At 39.7% G+C, this 14,148-nt stretch overlaps 1 protein-coding gene across 1 annotated transcript in view; it reads left to right on the top strand.

The window, feature by feature from the left end:
* LOC107703359 (ribonucleoprotein PTB-binding 1-like) overlaps window positions 1–14,148 on the top strand; it is a 53,896-nt gene that overhangs the window by 3,666 nt on the left and 36,082 nt on the right. Inside the window, exon 3 of the mRNA XM_016505956.1 lies at window positions 9,223–9,692. Within this exon, the coding sequence (XP_016361442.1) occupies window positions 9,223–9,692 (470 nt within the window). The remainder of the gene's footprint in view (window positions 1–9,222; window positions 9,693–14,148) is intronic.

The following is a 14,148-nucleotide window of genomic DNA, read 5'->3' as shown; positions in this document are numbered from 1 at the left end:
ATTAATGAGCTAAATGAGTTAAATCGGGTGTGTTAGATGAGTGAGACAGTGCTGGGCTGCTCCAGGACAGTTTTGAAAACCATTTCAGAGACATGTTCTTAAATGTGACTCATATAAAATATATTACATGCGTGCACCGTTTTAAGGCAGCTTTAATCGCTTTTTTGGTAACTTCATGACTTAACTGACCACGGCATTGCATGCACGTAGTTTATTTAGCGCTTTGATATGAAAGGATACAGGCTACAGTGCGCCGGCACCTTTGCGCGTGCAATTGAAGAGCACGCGCTCGCTTGGCTCGTGCCTGATGTTACTATACTTCGAGTAAAGTTAACCTGTGGCAAATTCCATTGAATGAGTATGATTTGGAAAGGCACACACGTCTTAATAAAAGGTCTAACAGCTGATAATGCATATCAGAGCAAAAAAAAACAAGCCCTGAGGTCTAAAGAACTGCCTGTAGAGCTCAGAAACAGGTTTGTGTCAAGCCACACATCTGGGGAAGTGTTCAGAAAAAAATTCTGCTTCATTGAAGGGTCACAGAAGTATGTCTCTGTTAAGGTCTCTGCCCACTGAGTCTGAAATGCGTTTTTTCGTATTTGAAATCCTAAAATTGTCACGCACAGCAACCTTGCACACTCAGGGCTCAAGACTGCGACCATTTTTTCTGCTGGTGCGACTAATTTTTGTGAGCAGTCGCACTGGTGCGACCACCGCGTTGTCCAGCTCATAAGCGCTGCCATTTCTGTTGCATTTGAGAAACGGCAAATGAAACTAAACCGCGCTACGTTTCAGCTGCGCAGCGAGGACCGTTTATCAGCTTGGACTGCGACGCAAACAAACTTGTCTGAGCTCAGAACAGCTTACTCGGGAGCCAAAGTTGATTTTGTGACTCTGTTACTGCACAGATACAACAGTGCTGCGAGATCCAGTGAGAAGCGTTTGAATTCTGCACAGAAATCTGTTATAAACAGCGCTGACATACGTCAGGAACCCAGAAGTGGTAACGATAACTGTAACCATGGTGTTGTGGTAGAAATAGTCGAATGCATTACAACATTCATTTCAGGGTTTGTACAACCTTTTGAGAGAGAAGTTCAAGCACATTTCAATGACTTTCAAGCATTTCACACAACTATGTCCAGCACTTTAAAGCTCTAAAATGATCCAGTTTGAATGTTATTTTTAATGGGATGACCAAAATATACTTTGTGGTAAACAAACACTTATGTAAAATCTAAAAATTAATACATCAAATCACAAATATAGGCAGCAGAGGAGCACTTGTTGGCTTATTAGTCATTCATTTATACTTTTTCGCTATATTTTGAAATGATAAAATCACTATTATAAAATATCAAATCAAGAAATCAGATTTTGTCAGAATTTTACACTTTTTTTTTTTTTATTTTTTTATTTTTTTTTTGTATGAAGAAAATTCACAAAGTGCCTTGAAAAACAAACTTTTCAATTTGCTCCTAAATCACACATAATCACTGAAGTTGGTCAGTTCCATATACTAGAAGAATAATGGTACTTTTAATTAGAGTGGAATATATAATTTGTCTATATAAAAATTAAAGTAAATTTTGTATGCATCTTAACTCAAGCTTAGTGCTTTACTGTCAAATCTGTATAAACAAAAAAATAAAAGAAAAATAAACAAGAAATGAACATGTAATATTATTAGTAACTGCATTCATGTAAAACAATAGTAATTTTATGATAAAATGGTCTATATTTTAATTCTCCCACACACCACCCCCAGCGCTACCAAATCTGCTCCTGGTGCCACCATCCGCAGAACTTAGTGGCGCTGGTGCCACTGCTCTCAAATGTTAGTCTGGAGCCCTGACACGGAGTCCGATGCGTATTAATTAATCCGTTGCGGAAAAATTAGCAAAACGGCACTAAATGGAGTCTTCAAGCAGTGAGGATGATTTTGTTGTCCTCTCGCTTCTTAAAAAAAAAAGAAAGGAAATATTGGGTCCATCCAATCCTGAGATAGAGAGGAAGGAGAGTTCCCCCCCCTCCTTAAGGAGCAGCGGGATAATCACGGGCGATTCAAAGTTTACCTCAGGATGTCAGTGGCTCAGTTTGATGCTTTTGCTAGCGATACTTAAGCCACATATTAAAAAGACCACCAATTTCTGTGAACTCAGTGTGCAAGGATCTATATACAGTGCTCTGTGCTGCGAGACGAAGTGGATGAACTTGACAATCGCCATTCTGGATTTTGGCGTTCGCTTGTACGTTGGCTCTGAACTGTCAAAACACTTCTCAAAATGCTTGCTACAGATGCGAAAAACGGAAAAAATCGAACCCGATCTGAATTTTTTTTTATCACTGATGAATATTTCGGAGGCAGTGTGTAAACGTGATTGACATAACGTGAGGTTGTATGTATTTTTTTTTTTTTAATGTGGGAAAATTTCAAACGAAATTTTCAGACTCCGTGTGCAATGACGTTTACCCTTAATGGAAGAAGTTTGAAACAACCAGGACTCTTCCTAGAGCTGGCCTCCTGGCCAAACTGAGCAGTTGATGGAGAAGGGCCTCGTCTAGACTGGTGACCAGGAATCTGATATAGTCAGTCTTGAGCTCCATGATCATATGTGGAGATAGGAGAAATCTACAGAAGGACAAACAACGCTGCAACACTCCACCGATATGGGCTTTATGGCGGTGTGGCAAGACTCAATCCACTCTTCAGTGAAGACGCATAAAACACACTTGGAATTTGCAAAAAAAGCACCTAAAGGACCCCAAGACTGTGAGAAACAAGATTCTCTGGTCTGATTAACCTCAGTTCCAAGCATCATGTTTGAAGGAAACCAGGCACTGCTCATCACCTGCAGAGTACCATCCCAAAAGTAAAGTGTGCTGGTAGCAGTCTCATGCTGTGGGGCTGTTTTTCATCGGCAGGGACTGAGGGACTCATCAGAGTAGAAGAAAAGCTCAATGCACCAAAATATTGAGAGCCTTAATGAAAACCTAGTCCAGAGCATTCAGAACCTCGGACTGGGCAGAAGGTTCACCTTCCAACAGGACAATGGCCCTAAGCACACAGCAAGAGTGGCTTATAGACAACTCTGAATGTCCTTGAGTGGCCCAGCCACAGCCTGGGATTGAACCCAATCAAATATTTCTGGAGAAACCTGAAAATGTGCATCTACCTCCGTCCAACCTGACAGAGCTTGAGAGGTGAAGAGATGAGGAGAGGAATGGCAGATAATTGCCAAATGCTGATGAGCAAAGCTTGTCGCGTCAAACAAAAAAAGACTTGAGGCTGTAAAGGTGCTTCAGCTAAGTACTTAGTTAATTATGCAATGTACTTTCAGTGTTTCTATTTTTAAAGGGGTCCTATTATACTCTTTTACAAAGTCTTGATTTTGTTTTGGGGGTGTACTAGAACATGCTCTCATGCTTGGTGGTTCGAAAAACACATTATTTTTCACATTTACATTATTAAAATACCTTTCTCCCCATCCTGGCACAAACGGCTCGATTAGTTCCGGCTTTGATGAAGGTCCGCCTTCCGAAAAACAAAATGTGTTGTGATTGGTTAGCTGTCCCAGTGCGTTGTGATTGGCGAACAGCTTAGACGGTGTTTCAGTACCGCCCCTTGCTCCGTCTTTCAACAAAAGCTTTTTGGGCGAATCCGGCAGGCACTGTACTCCCTCATGTTGTGGAAGCTGTCCTCAGTAAAATGCGCAGCACACAATAGCAAATTGGGGTTATAATGCTCGGGGGCAGAGTTAAAAAATAAATTGCAGCCACTGTTTCCTGTCATCATTCGCTTTCGGAAGCCCAAACAAAGACGTTTGGGCACGGAGGAGAAAAAAACTGCGTTTCAAATACTTTATTTTCTATGAGTGTAGGCGCACCGGCGGTGCCGTTCGGCGTCTGTCCGCGGCGCCCAGCTACGTCGTGTTGTACTTGTAAGAATTGTTCTAGACATGCCGAAAATTTGAAGCTACAGCACAGCAGCACTTCGTTTTCTCTGATGCACTAACTCTGCAACAGCACTTCTTCGTCGTCGTCTCGTCTGATGCACTCACTCAACCAAGCGTTCTAACCACAACCTCGCCCCTCCCCACCCCCCAACCATTCGAGTTTCTGTAGGCGGGAATAATTTTTAGTGATGTTCTAATGGGCCGCTTTGTGATATCACAAAGCCCGGAAAACAAACAATATAAAGAGACGTAATCCCCAAAACAGAGCTTTACACTTGAGCTATACGGAAATATCTGCTAAATGTGCTACTTATCTTTGTCAACCTGGCAACCATGTGCACGCGCTCTCTCTCCACTGTGGATAATAAACGCGCTTGCTTTCTGAAAACAGTGGTTAGCTTGCAGTTTTGCGATCTCCACTTCAATATTCTATTCTCAAATTACCACCGTTTTGCTGCGTTTCTCTATTAACAGTAAAGCTGTGGCTTTAATTCCTTTAGAAACAATGATGCTACCAGCTATTTTTGAGAAAGATAATGTAGCTCTTGAGCGATTAAGCTATTTAGTTGATAAAACTGCGGGGCAGCGCTAAAAAGTTTGTTCCTGAATGTGAAGTGCGGCCGCAATGTGATCTGTGTGTGAGACTGCACTTAACATCAAACTGCTTCTGTTTCACACAAATGCTGGCACAGACGTGCATGTTCGGCTAGAGTCGCTTTGAACTCGTGCATCTTCGGAAGAGGAGCTGCGCGGAAAGTTACAAAAAATGTCGTGCACGGTGCACACCGCCACGCGAAACGACGTCGCGTGCATTCAAAGCGAACTTCCGCCAACACCGCGATGACGTCATATTTGCTGCGCGCACCTAAGCGAACTTGCGGACGCGTTGAGTATAAATCAGCCTTGAGCGTGTGTGCGTTAGATACAGTGAAGACAGTGCGTTAGTTTAGAACTCTTCTAATTTTTTTTTTTAATTGTAAAGTGTTAATTTGTGCAATGATAACCTACTAGCAATGTAAATTATTTTTTAAATATATTAGAATGAGTACGTTACAATATAAATTTATTTTACAAATGCAAACAATCAGAATATTGTACCTGGTGGGGAGTGCACAATGTAAACATGCAGGGCTCTAGACTAACTTTTTGCACTGGTGCGCCTAACTTTTTTTCTTAGGTGCTCCAGCACAAAAGTTAGGTGCACCCAAATTTTTGACCGCATCGCATTTAACACCGCAGTTTTACAAGTTCTAGTCTTACCTGTGAGGCATACAGTGGAAAGGCACAATGTGGTCACCTGCCTCTTGCTGCAGAAGGGCTATGACACCCCCTTTGCTGCCCAAATTAACAGCAGCACCATCAGCACCCAGAGCAATGATTTTCTCCAGCCAGTTACTGCACTGGTCCCCAAGAGCAGCAAATGCTTTCTTTGAGGCAGCATAAATTCCTAATTAAACAAATAAAAACGATAATACCATTTACTTCCCAGATCAAGAGTTTATAATGCAATCTACTTTTTATTTTATTTTTTTATTTTCAGTGATAAGAATATTACATATGGTTAATGCAGTAACGAGAAGGTAGGCATATTATTGACATAGGCTACATGACATGACATGGCTTACCTTGGGCATGGGCATGCTCGACCTCAATGTGTCCAATCAGTATATTCACCGGTCTTCCTCTCCGCAAGATACGACCGTACACAATGACGCATTCCTTTGTGGCGATATCTGTGTCTCCATCGATCAGGGATGCTATGTTCGCACTGTTCGCAATTTGCACAGACGTCTTTTTTTCAATGTATCTGCGATGATTCCTATAAATTGGGCGCACGCGACATCATTGCTGTACGTCGGGTTTACGTTCAAGCCATTTTTCTTCATAAGAATTATTTCGGACTTGAACTTAGTGAAGGGAAGTTCTTCTTTTGCAATATTGTAGGCAACGTTAAACTTGATTATCATCTCGGCCTCGTCTGATGATCTGTTTGCTGCTGCCTGCCGCTGAAAGGCAGCGGGGAGAGGGGACACTTGGGCAGTGCATTTATCGCGGCATGTAATGTGTTTTATAGATGCATTGTGCTTTTTCAGCGTTTCAATTCGAAATGTATTAGAACCAGTCACAAATGCACTATTGCCGGCCATGGTCTTCCCACACTCTTTACAGTAAATGCAGTGCATTATATTATCGGCTTTACTGTATCTTAGCCAGGGAAATTATTCAAGCCACTCTCTTCGAAATGTATACACTTTCCCCCTTTTAATTTCAGTGGGCTCTGGCTCGGACTCGATCGTATGTGGCTCATTATCTAATGCCGTCTCCGGACCAGGACTTGACATAACCTGGGAGGTTGATGGCTCCGTGTCAGAGTATTGGTTATGATTTTCGGACGGATCAGGCCTTAACTTAACATTCTTAACGAAAAAGTTGTCAATCGTTCTTTTCATCTTCTCTCATCATCCGCGGCTACATCCACTCTGTTTATCTGGCGGGCCTAGGCTACTCACCGCTGTCTGACTGCAGCACACGCATTTTCAAACGTACACACACGTACAGGAATATCTGGACGATGGCCAATCAGAGGGGAGGTCCGCCCTTCACTATCTCTGATTGGTTTAGACCACGATATGGGCCTAATGTGTGTCTGTTGTTGAACAACAGGGAGACTTTCATAGTCGCAGAGACTTTTTTTTTTCCCCCTCGAACGGCTGGTCGCACCGGTGCGACCTCAGATTTTTTTAGTTGCACCATTGAGAAATTAGGTCGCACATGCGACCAAATTGGTCGCACTCTAGAGCCCTGATATGAAACCTATGCCATTACCTATATTGTACTGTGGTACAGTTATGGAGGCCCTTCATAATGCAGAGGTCAACTGCCTGCTCTGCCAATAGTTAGAAATGGCACTATAGTAAGCAGTGTTTAATAAACAGCTGTTTTTTTTTTATTCTGCTGAGGTGAAATTCAGTGCAGTCATGTATCGTGATACGTATCGTATCGTGGCCTCTGTATCACAGCCCTACTCACTCACTCACCAGACATATGCATGTATATTAGGGATGTGCATCTCATGACTGAGGCTGATACGATACGCATCTCGATGCATAGCCTACGATACATTAAAGATACATATGAAGCAGCTACCGATGCGATACGATTCACCCCTATTACGATGCAGTGCGATTCGATTCAACACAATGCGATTCAGTGCAATGGAAAAAATTATCACTTTTAATGCCTCAAGGCCTGTTTCATATAGCCAACGATACGATACATTAAAGATATATATGAAGCAGCTACCGATGCGATGTGATACGATTCACCCCTGTTACGATGCAGTGCGATCCGATTTCGATTCGATTCGATTCAAAACAATGCGATTCGATGCAATATGATGCAATGGAGAAAATATGATCCCTTTTAATGCCTCGAGGTCTGTTTCATAAGGCTTATTTCAGTTAGTCTGACTCATTGTCAAATGATTTGGTTCCATAAAGCAAATTTAACATAGATCAACTTCAGTCACTGTGGCAGCTTATGCTGGGAAACTAAACTGGTCTAAAGCAGGTTAACTATCAGACTAAGCTGAGTTCCTCTAACACTGACCAATAGGAATGCTATTATTTTTATTTTTTATTTTTTTTATATATACAGTTTCTAGCCAAGCAGAAAGGCTCTCTCTGGTTTTATGACAGCTGTACCTTTGCAGAACAGATAGCAGAACAGAACATTACAATCTAAAATTGCTCTTTAAAGCATTAAAATAACTAAATTTAAAAGTTAAAATCACTGAATTAAAATGAAATATTTTAGCAAAATGTATATTTTACTCAGAATTATTGCGCTCCTATTCGATTGCGCTCTGTCTGTTTAGCGTGCATGCGCGCAGCAGTGCTCGTTCACTCGCGTAAGCCTCGCCCACTCCTGACCGCAAAATGGATATATTTGCATGACTTTCTAGCATTTACAGATGAAAAATACCTGTGACATGTCAGTTATGCACTGAGGAAAACACAACGTCTCAAATGCATTAAACAGCACGAATATATTCGCTGTTTGCCATGGTGGATCGATTTGATCCATGATTGACATTAAGGGCTGCTTAAGAATAAGCGTGCACAAATTAGTGAGATTGTGTGAACTTAATTTGTCGTTTATGGAACCACTTTAGCCCCGATTGATTTGTTAAGTTATTTCAAGTCAGGTTTTGGAGTTTAATCCCAGTTTTTTCTCTGGTCTCTGTGGTGTTGTGATTCGTCATATTCACGCAGCAGCGATGATGAGAGAACGCGCTTGACAAACAAATAAATAAATCACAGATTATTGGTCACTTTCTAAATAATAAAAGTATAGCGCATCCACTAGTAATTATATATAAATAAATCTGTTTTTACCGATGCAAATGTTAGAAATTATGCATCGTGATACAAATGCCGACTTGTAGCCAATACACACTTTTTAACCCGATGCATCGCATCGTTAACTTTTTATGCCAATGCACCGAGCGAATCGGGGAATGTATATGTCTGGTGAGTAAACTAAAATATTTACTAGCCACTGGTGATTCAATTGCCAAGGTGTCCGTAGAGGGTTATTTTATTTTTATTATTATTGACTGATTATTGTAGTCTTAGGTGTTCAATTTATTTCTTATTACTTATTTTTTATTTTAATTTTGTGCTTTTTAAGAAATGTAAGGGTTTTGTCAGTAAACTTTTTTTTTTTTCGTGAAGATGATTACAATTGATCCACTGATAGTCAGAACATTTAAAATGTTAAAAGAGATTTTTATAAATGTAAATTATAATTTTTTTTAGAAAAGATTTTATAAATGATCTTTTGAACTTTATTTGAATCAAAGTATCCTAAAAAATGTATCTCGGTATCCACAAAAATATTAAGCAGCACAGCTGTTTTCAACATTGATTTATAAATGTTTGAGCATCAAATCAGCATATTAGAATGATTTCTGAAGGGTCATGTGACACTGAAGACTGGAGTAATGATGCTGAAAATTCAGCTTTGCATCACATGAATAAAATATTTTAAGATGTATTATAATAGAAAAAAATAATATATTTTAAACTGTAGCAATATTTCAAAAGCTTTTTGTTTTTGCTTTATTTTTTATCAAATAAATGCAATCTTGGTGAGCATAAGACATCTTTTCAACCCCAAATTTTTGATTAGTAGTATATCATTTAGTTTTATTTTTTCCCCTTTATGGGAGTTTTTACTAATTTTTCTGTTTTTCCTATTCAAGCCTTTGTGACACTACTGAACGGTGAGCAGGCCCAGTTTGCGATAAAGGAGTTTCACCAATATGTTCTCCGTGACCGTGAGATCTCTGTGCAGCTGCAGCCGACAGACGCTCTGCTGTGCATCGCCAACCTTCCCAGGGCTTTCACCCAGCAACAGTTTGAGGAGCTCGTCCGCCCCTTCGGAAACATTGAGCGCTGCTTCCTGGTGCACAGTGCCACCACAGGCCACTCAAAGGGCTATGGCTTTGTGGAGTACATGAAGAAGGACTCTGCAGCCAGGGCGAAGTCAGAGCTGCTGGGGAAGCAGCTTGGGTCACGAATGCTGTATGTACACTGGACAGAGGTTGGCTCTCTCACGTTTCCCATGCTGCACTCACGCTGCCTCTGTGTGGACCGACTACCTCAAAACATCCTCACCGCTCAGGATCTCAGCAGTGTGCTGACTGACACACACACTCCCATTTTCTGCCAGGTTGGTACGAGTGACCCACCTGACCTAAGTCAAGTGTGGAAGTAAGGGTTTGTTCATGCAGAATGTGTTTTTCAGCATTGTTTTTCTGTTTAAACATGCGTTAAATAGGTGTGTTTGCCCAGTGTCTCACATATTTTAAGGCCCGTTCACACCAAGAGCGATAACTATAAATACAATGATAACTATTTGTGTCCACACCAGTGAACGATAACGGTCTGTTTTTGTTGCACTTGTTGCATTTACAATACTTCAACCAGTAGATGCGCTCGAAACGTGCATTCTGAGGACATCTAAACGGTGAATCTAGCGTAATCTGTCTCTGATTTAGTCTATGTAGTGGAATAAAAACAATACGTTGTCTTTTCTACTACAACTGCAAAGGACGCTAGATAATGTTGTCAACTAGCGCTGAGGTAATTTTATTTGTTACTCTGTTTGCTGTGCAATGTCTGTTTGCTTCACAATGTCGCCTGCTATTTCAAATGCGCAAACCCTTTTAGGACTGCACGATTAATCGAAATTAAATCACGATTAGGCCGAAGCTGTGATTGTCATGCGTATCTTTCAGTGAAGCACGGGTCTGTGATCAGCAGTAAATCTCCATCTGAAGGCCAGAGGGCGCTCTCGCGCTGAAACTCCAAATACGCCTCGCAGAAGAAACCCAGGAAATGCCTATAGCGGTTGCTGAATAAACCGGTTTAACTGCTTTCATTAATTCAGCTATCTAATAAACACACGACTATGTTTTATCAGAGTTCGTCGTCTTATAATTTTTATTATAATAAAGTATATAATAAGGCAATGCTAATCGACATAGCCTTTATCACTGCTTAGAATACTATGAAATGTTGTGTGCCTTATTGTGTAAGAAGCCACATCTCACAAAATTATTTTTCAAACACTCGACTGACATTATGAAGTGAATTTGGAGTAAAAACATGTTATTAAATGTGGTATTTTCACGAGCCGTAGTTCACTAACAAGCTACGCAAACAGCTTTCATAATCGCAGAACAATTTCTTCGATTTCATAATCGCGTGATTAAATCGTCTGCGATTTATGAACGCGATTTTGCGTAGCTTGTCAGTGAACTACGGCTCAGTGTAGTAAATGCTGCTCCATCTGAAAGCATGTGATGGAGATTTACTACTAATCACAGAACCAGCTTTACTGACAAGATACGCATGACAATCGTATTCGATTAATTGTGCAGCCCTAAGCCCTTTAAAATTGAATGAAGTCTGATTAGCTGTCAGTGTTTTATCGTTCATCAGCTATAAAAAAAAAAAAATCGTTCTGAAAGTGATTCCAACGATATCGTTCCTCTAGTCGTGGTGTGAACTCTGCTATTCTCTTAAATTTGAAACTGCTTTTTAGAACGTTATCTTTATAGTTATCGTTATCATTCTTGGTGTGAATGGGCCTTTACACATGATTGCTGTTTTTCTTAGAATGCAGAGTCAAGCTAAAAAGTTCAAAACTTAAAAAAACTCTTGTAGACCTTCCTTATTAATGGCCCCTAATTCAGTGTCTCTTCAGTGTTTGAGATGTTATTGAGGTCACTGTGATATAAAATGGAGGGGAAATTAAATTAGTGAAAATGATTACTAGAAACAAGAATTTAGTGAAAATGAAATGTCGATTGCGGCATTGCGTTTAGATCTCCTCGTGTTACGTATTTTTTTAATGCATTTTACAGCATTGCGCATTATAACCAATCACACATCATATTAAAATATTTCATGATGTGATCCATTTCTGGTTCCTAAAAAGAAGGGTTTATTATGCGAGTTAATAAATTACTCTGTAACTTAAAATAGATACTTTTAGCCTCACCCTGGAGTTGGTTCACCCTCTGCCTAGGGCTGGACAATAATTCAATATCAATATGTATCGCGATATAATTTTTTTCAATAACGGTGATATGATTTTTAAACACATTTCCGATATTTCGATATACATTACCAGTTTCCCATACATTGATTTATTTGTGCCGTTTGACTTCGTTGAATAAACATGAGCACTGCACGTTTCAAAATCATAACACGGCGCGGGTGTTTTATATGAATGTATCTCTGAAGGGAATTGACTGTCTTCAGAAAAGTTTCGATGGCATTTTCATTTGATCTGATAAAGTAGCATTCATGAGCGGAGCTGCTTTGATTACAGCCATTACTGGAGAACCCGCTAGTTTTATCACTCTAAAAGCGCCTCCTGCTGGCAGAGAATGAGTTTTCATTTTAAATAAGCCCGTATACAGCAACATTGCCAGTTTTTGTTGTTGTTACATTTTTTTGTTTTCTGCAGCGACTCTGAGCACTTTTCATACCCTTTTTTCTGGCTGAAGCACATTTGTTTCAATCTATAAGAATAATCAGCCTACACTACCAGTCAAAAGTTTTTGAACAGTAAGATTTTTAATGTTTTTTTTTTTTTCTGCTCACCAAGGCTGCATTTATTTGATCCAAAGTACAGCAAAAACAGTAAAATTGTGAAATATAATTTAACTGTTTTCTATATTTAAAAATGTCATCTATTCCTGTGATGAACAAATATCTTACAAAAGGACAAGATCCATGCGAACCATCAGAGTTTCATCACAGGTGTGCAATGCTTGTTGACCCTAATTAACAGTAAAAATGGCTTTGTAATCCAACTATTTCAGCAAAATTATTTAAATCAGTTTTCATCCCGGAAGCCTTATTTTATTAGTCTGAAACCAAACAATCAGTCTGTGCATTTGTACATTCCAGCATGCCAAATGCTGTTAAGATCATTTACAAAATATTAAAGAGATTTACAAGTATAGAAGCAAAGAGAGCATTAAAAAATAGCAGGTGAGGGAATGTCACGCAATGACCACAAAGCACTTAATGGGAATAAAACAGACATGGCAACTGTGTGTACTGCAGAGGAACTTTTCTTAAATCCAAAACAGAACTTCTCCCGTTTCATGTCATAATAAGAGTGTTGGTTGTTTCATGATTGACAGCTTTGCTTTAGTTGCCAAAAACACTAAATATGTCTACATCAAATGAGAGGAAAGCTTTGTATTTGGACCACTCTTTCATATCAGTATTGTTTATATTATGAATTGTTTATGCATGTGCCAATTCCATTGTTTATGATCATTTCAGCTAAGATCAAAGAAGTAGGGCTTTCCATATTTACCTTTACGCATTACCTGTGTCACTATAGATTTGAGTGAGCGTATAATGCCCTGTCTCAATGGCTGTAAATTATCTTTTGCAATATAGAGACAGGACACAATTGCACATCATTTTTCATGCTTTACTGTTTTTATTCCACTTAGAAAGCACACACGTATATTTCTGATAATCATAAAGGTACGCTTCAGAACCAGACTTACTAAACAACTATTGAGTGTTGTTCTAACTAACGACCCCTGCTGATCATCTTATGAAAGGTTTTAGTTTGGCTTTTGCAGGGCGATGAACCAGTGTGGATGAAACTCAAAGACAGCAGTCATATGCCCTTTGGACTGCTGGATAATCCCTTGTCGTAAACATCTCCATCTAACCCACACCCACAGACACAAATGCAAGCAAACACGCACACACACACACACACACACACACACACACTGATACATATTCATTTGGACGGAAACACACAGGCTGCTAGCATAGGCTCCCTTCCCATATCAAGCTGTTTCCACTTCAGGATACTGCATGGATAACTAGTGACTCTTGTGCACCCGGCTTTCAGTGTTGCTGAGACTCGACTGGCTGCTCTGACCACGGCTAACCCACACTGATGCTCAGACAAGCCACCTCGACCTTGATGGAAATAGACAGCTGAAGAAAAGAGAGAGTGAGTGAATGCCCTCAAAAATAAACTAATCATCAAACTGGCAGCGTAAACAAAAAAGAATTACATGAGCCAATACAAATGTTTGCCCCCGATATCCCCCAAAAAGGACTAGCTATGCTAATTTGCTTTAACATTTTTTTTTTTTCAGTATCCAAATGGTTTAAAACAGCATGTGAAAATTTTACACATTTACATATTTCGGAAAGATAAAGCACTTTGCACAAAAAGAGTTATAAGTAAACAAGATTTAAGCAATAATCCCAAAGTACTTCTATTTCAGATAAATAGTGTTCATATCGATATCGGAATTATATCGTATCGACCGAAATTAAGAAATATATCGTGATATCAATTTTGGCCATATCGTCCAGCCCTACCTCTGCCTATGGCTAAGATATGTAATTCTTATTTGCTTAATGATTGTTTGGTACACCTAATTTACTAATATTGAATAAGCATTTATCTTAGAACCAATGGACAGCCATTTACTAGGTTTTGTCAAGACAAAAATATGGATATTTAATTTACACAAGGGGTCCCCCCCAAGAGCTTTGACATTTCGAACACTGACTCTGATTGAATCGTTGTTTGCTATTGCTGTGATCAATTACCGATGGACAAA

The sequence above is a fragment of the Sinocyclocheilus anshuiensis genome, unplaced genomic scaffold, assembly GCF_001515605.1.
Source record: "Sinocyclocheilus anshuiensis isolate Anshui unplaced genomic scaffold, SAMN03320099.WGS_v1.1 scaffold58, whole genome shotgun sequence".
NCBI lineage: Eukaryota > Metazoa > Chordata > Actinopteri > Cypriniformes > Cyprinidae > Sinocyclocheilus > Sinocyclocheilus anshuiensis.
Note: the sequence above shows the minus strand (reverse complement) of the source record. Positions and strands in the feature narration are given on the sequence as shown.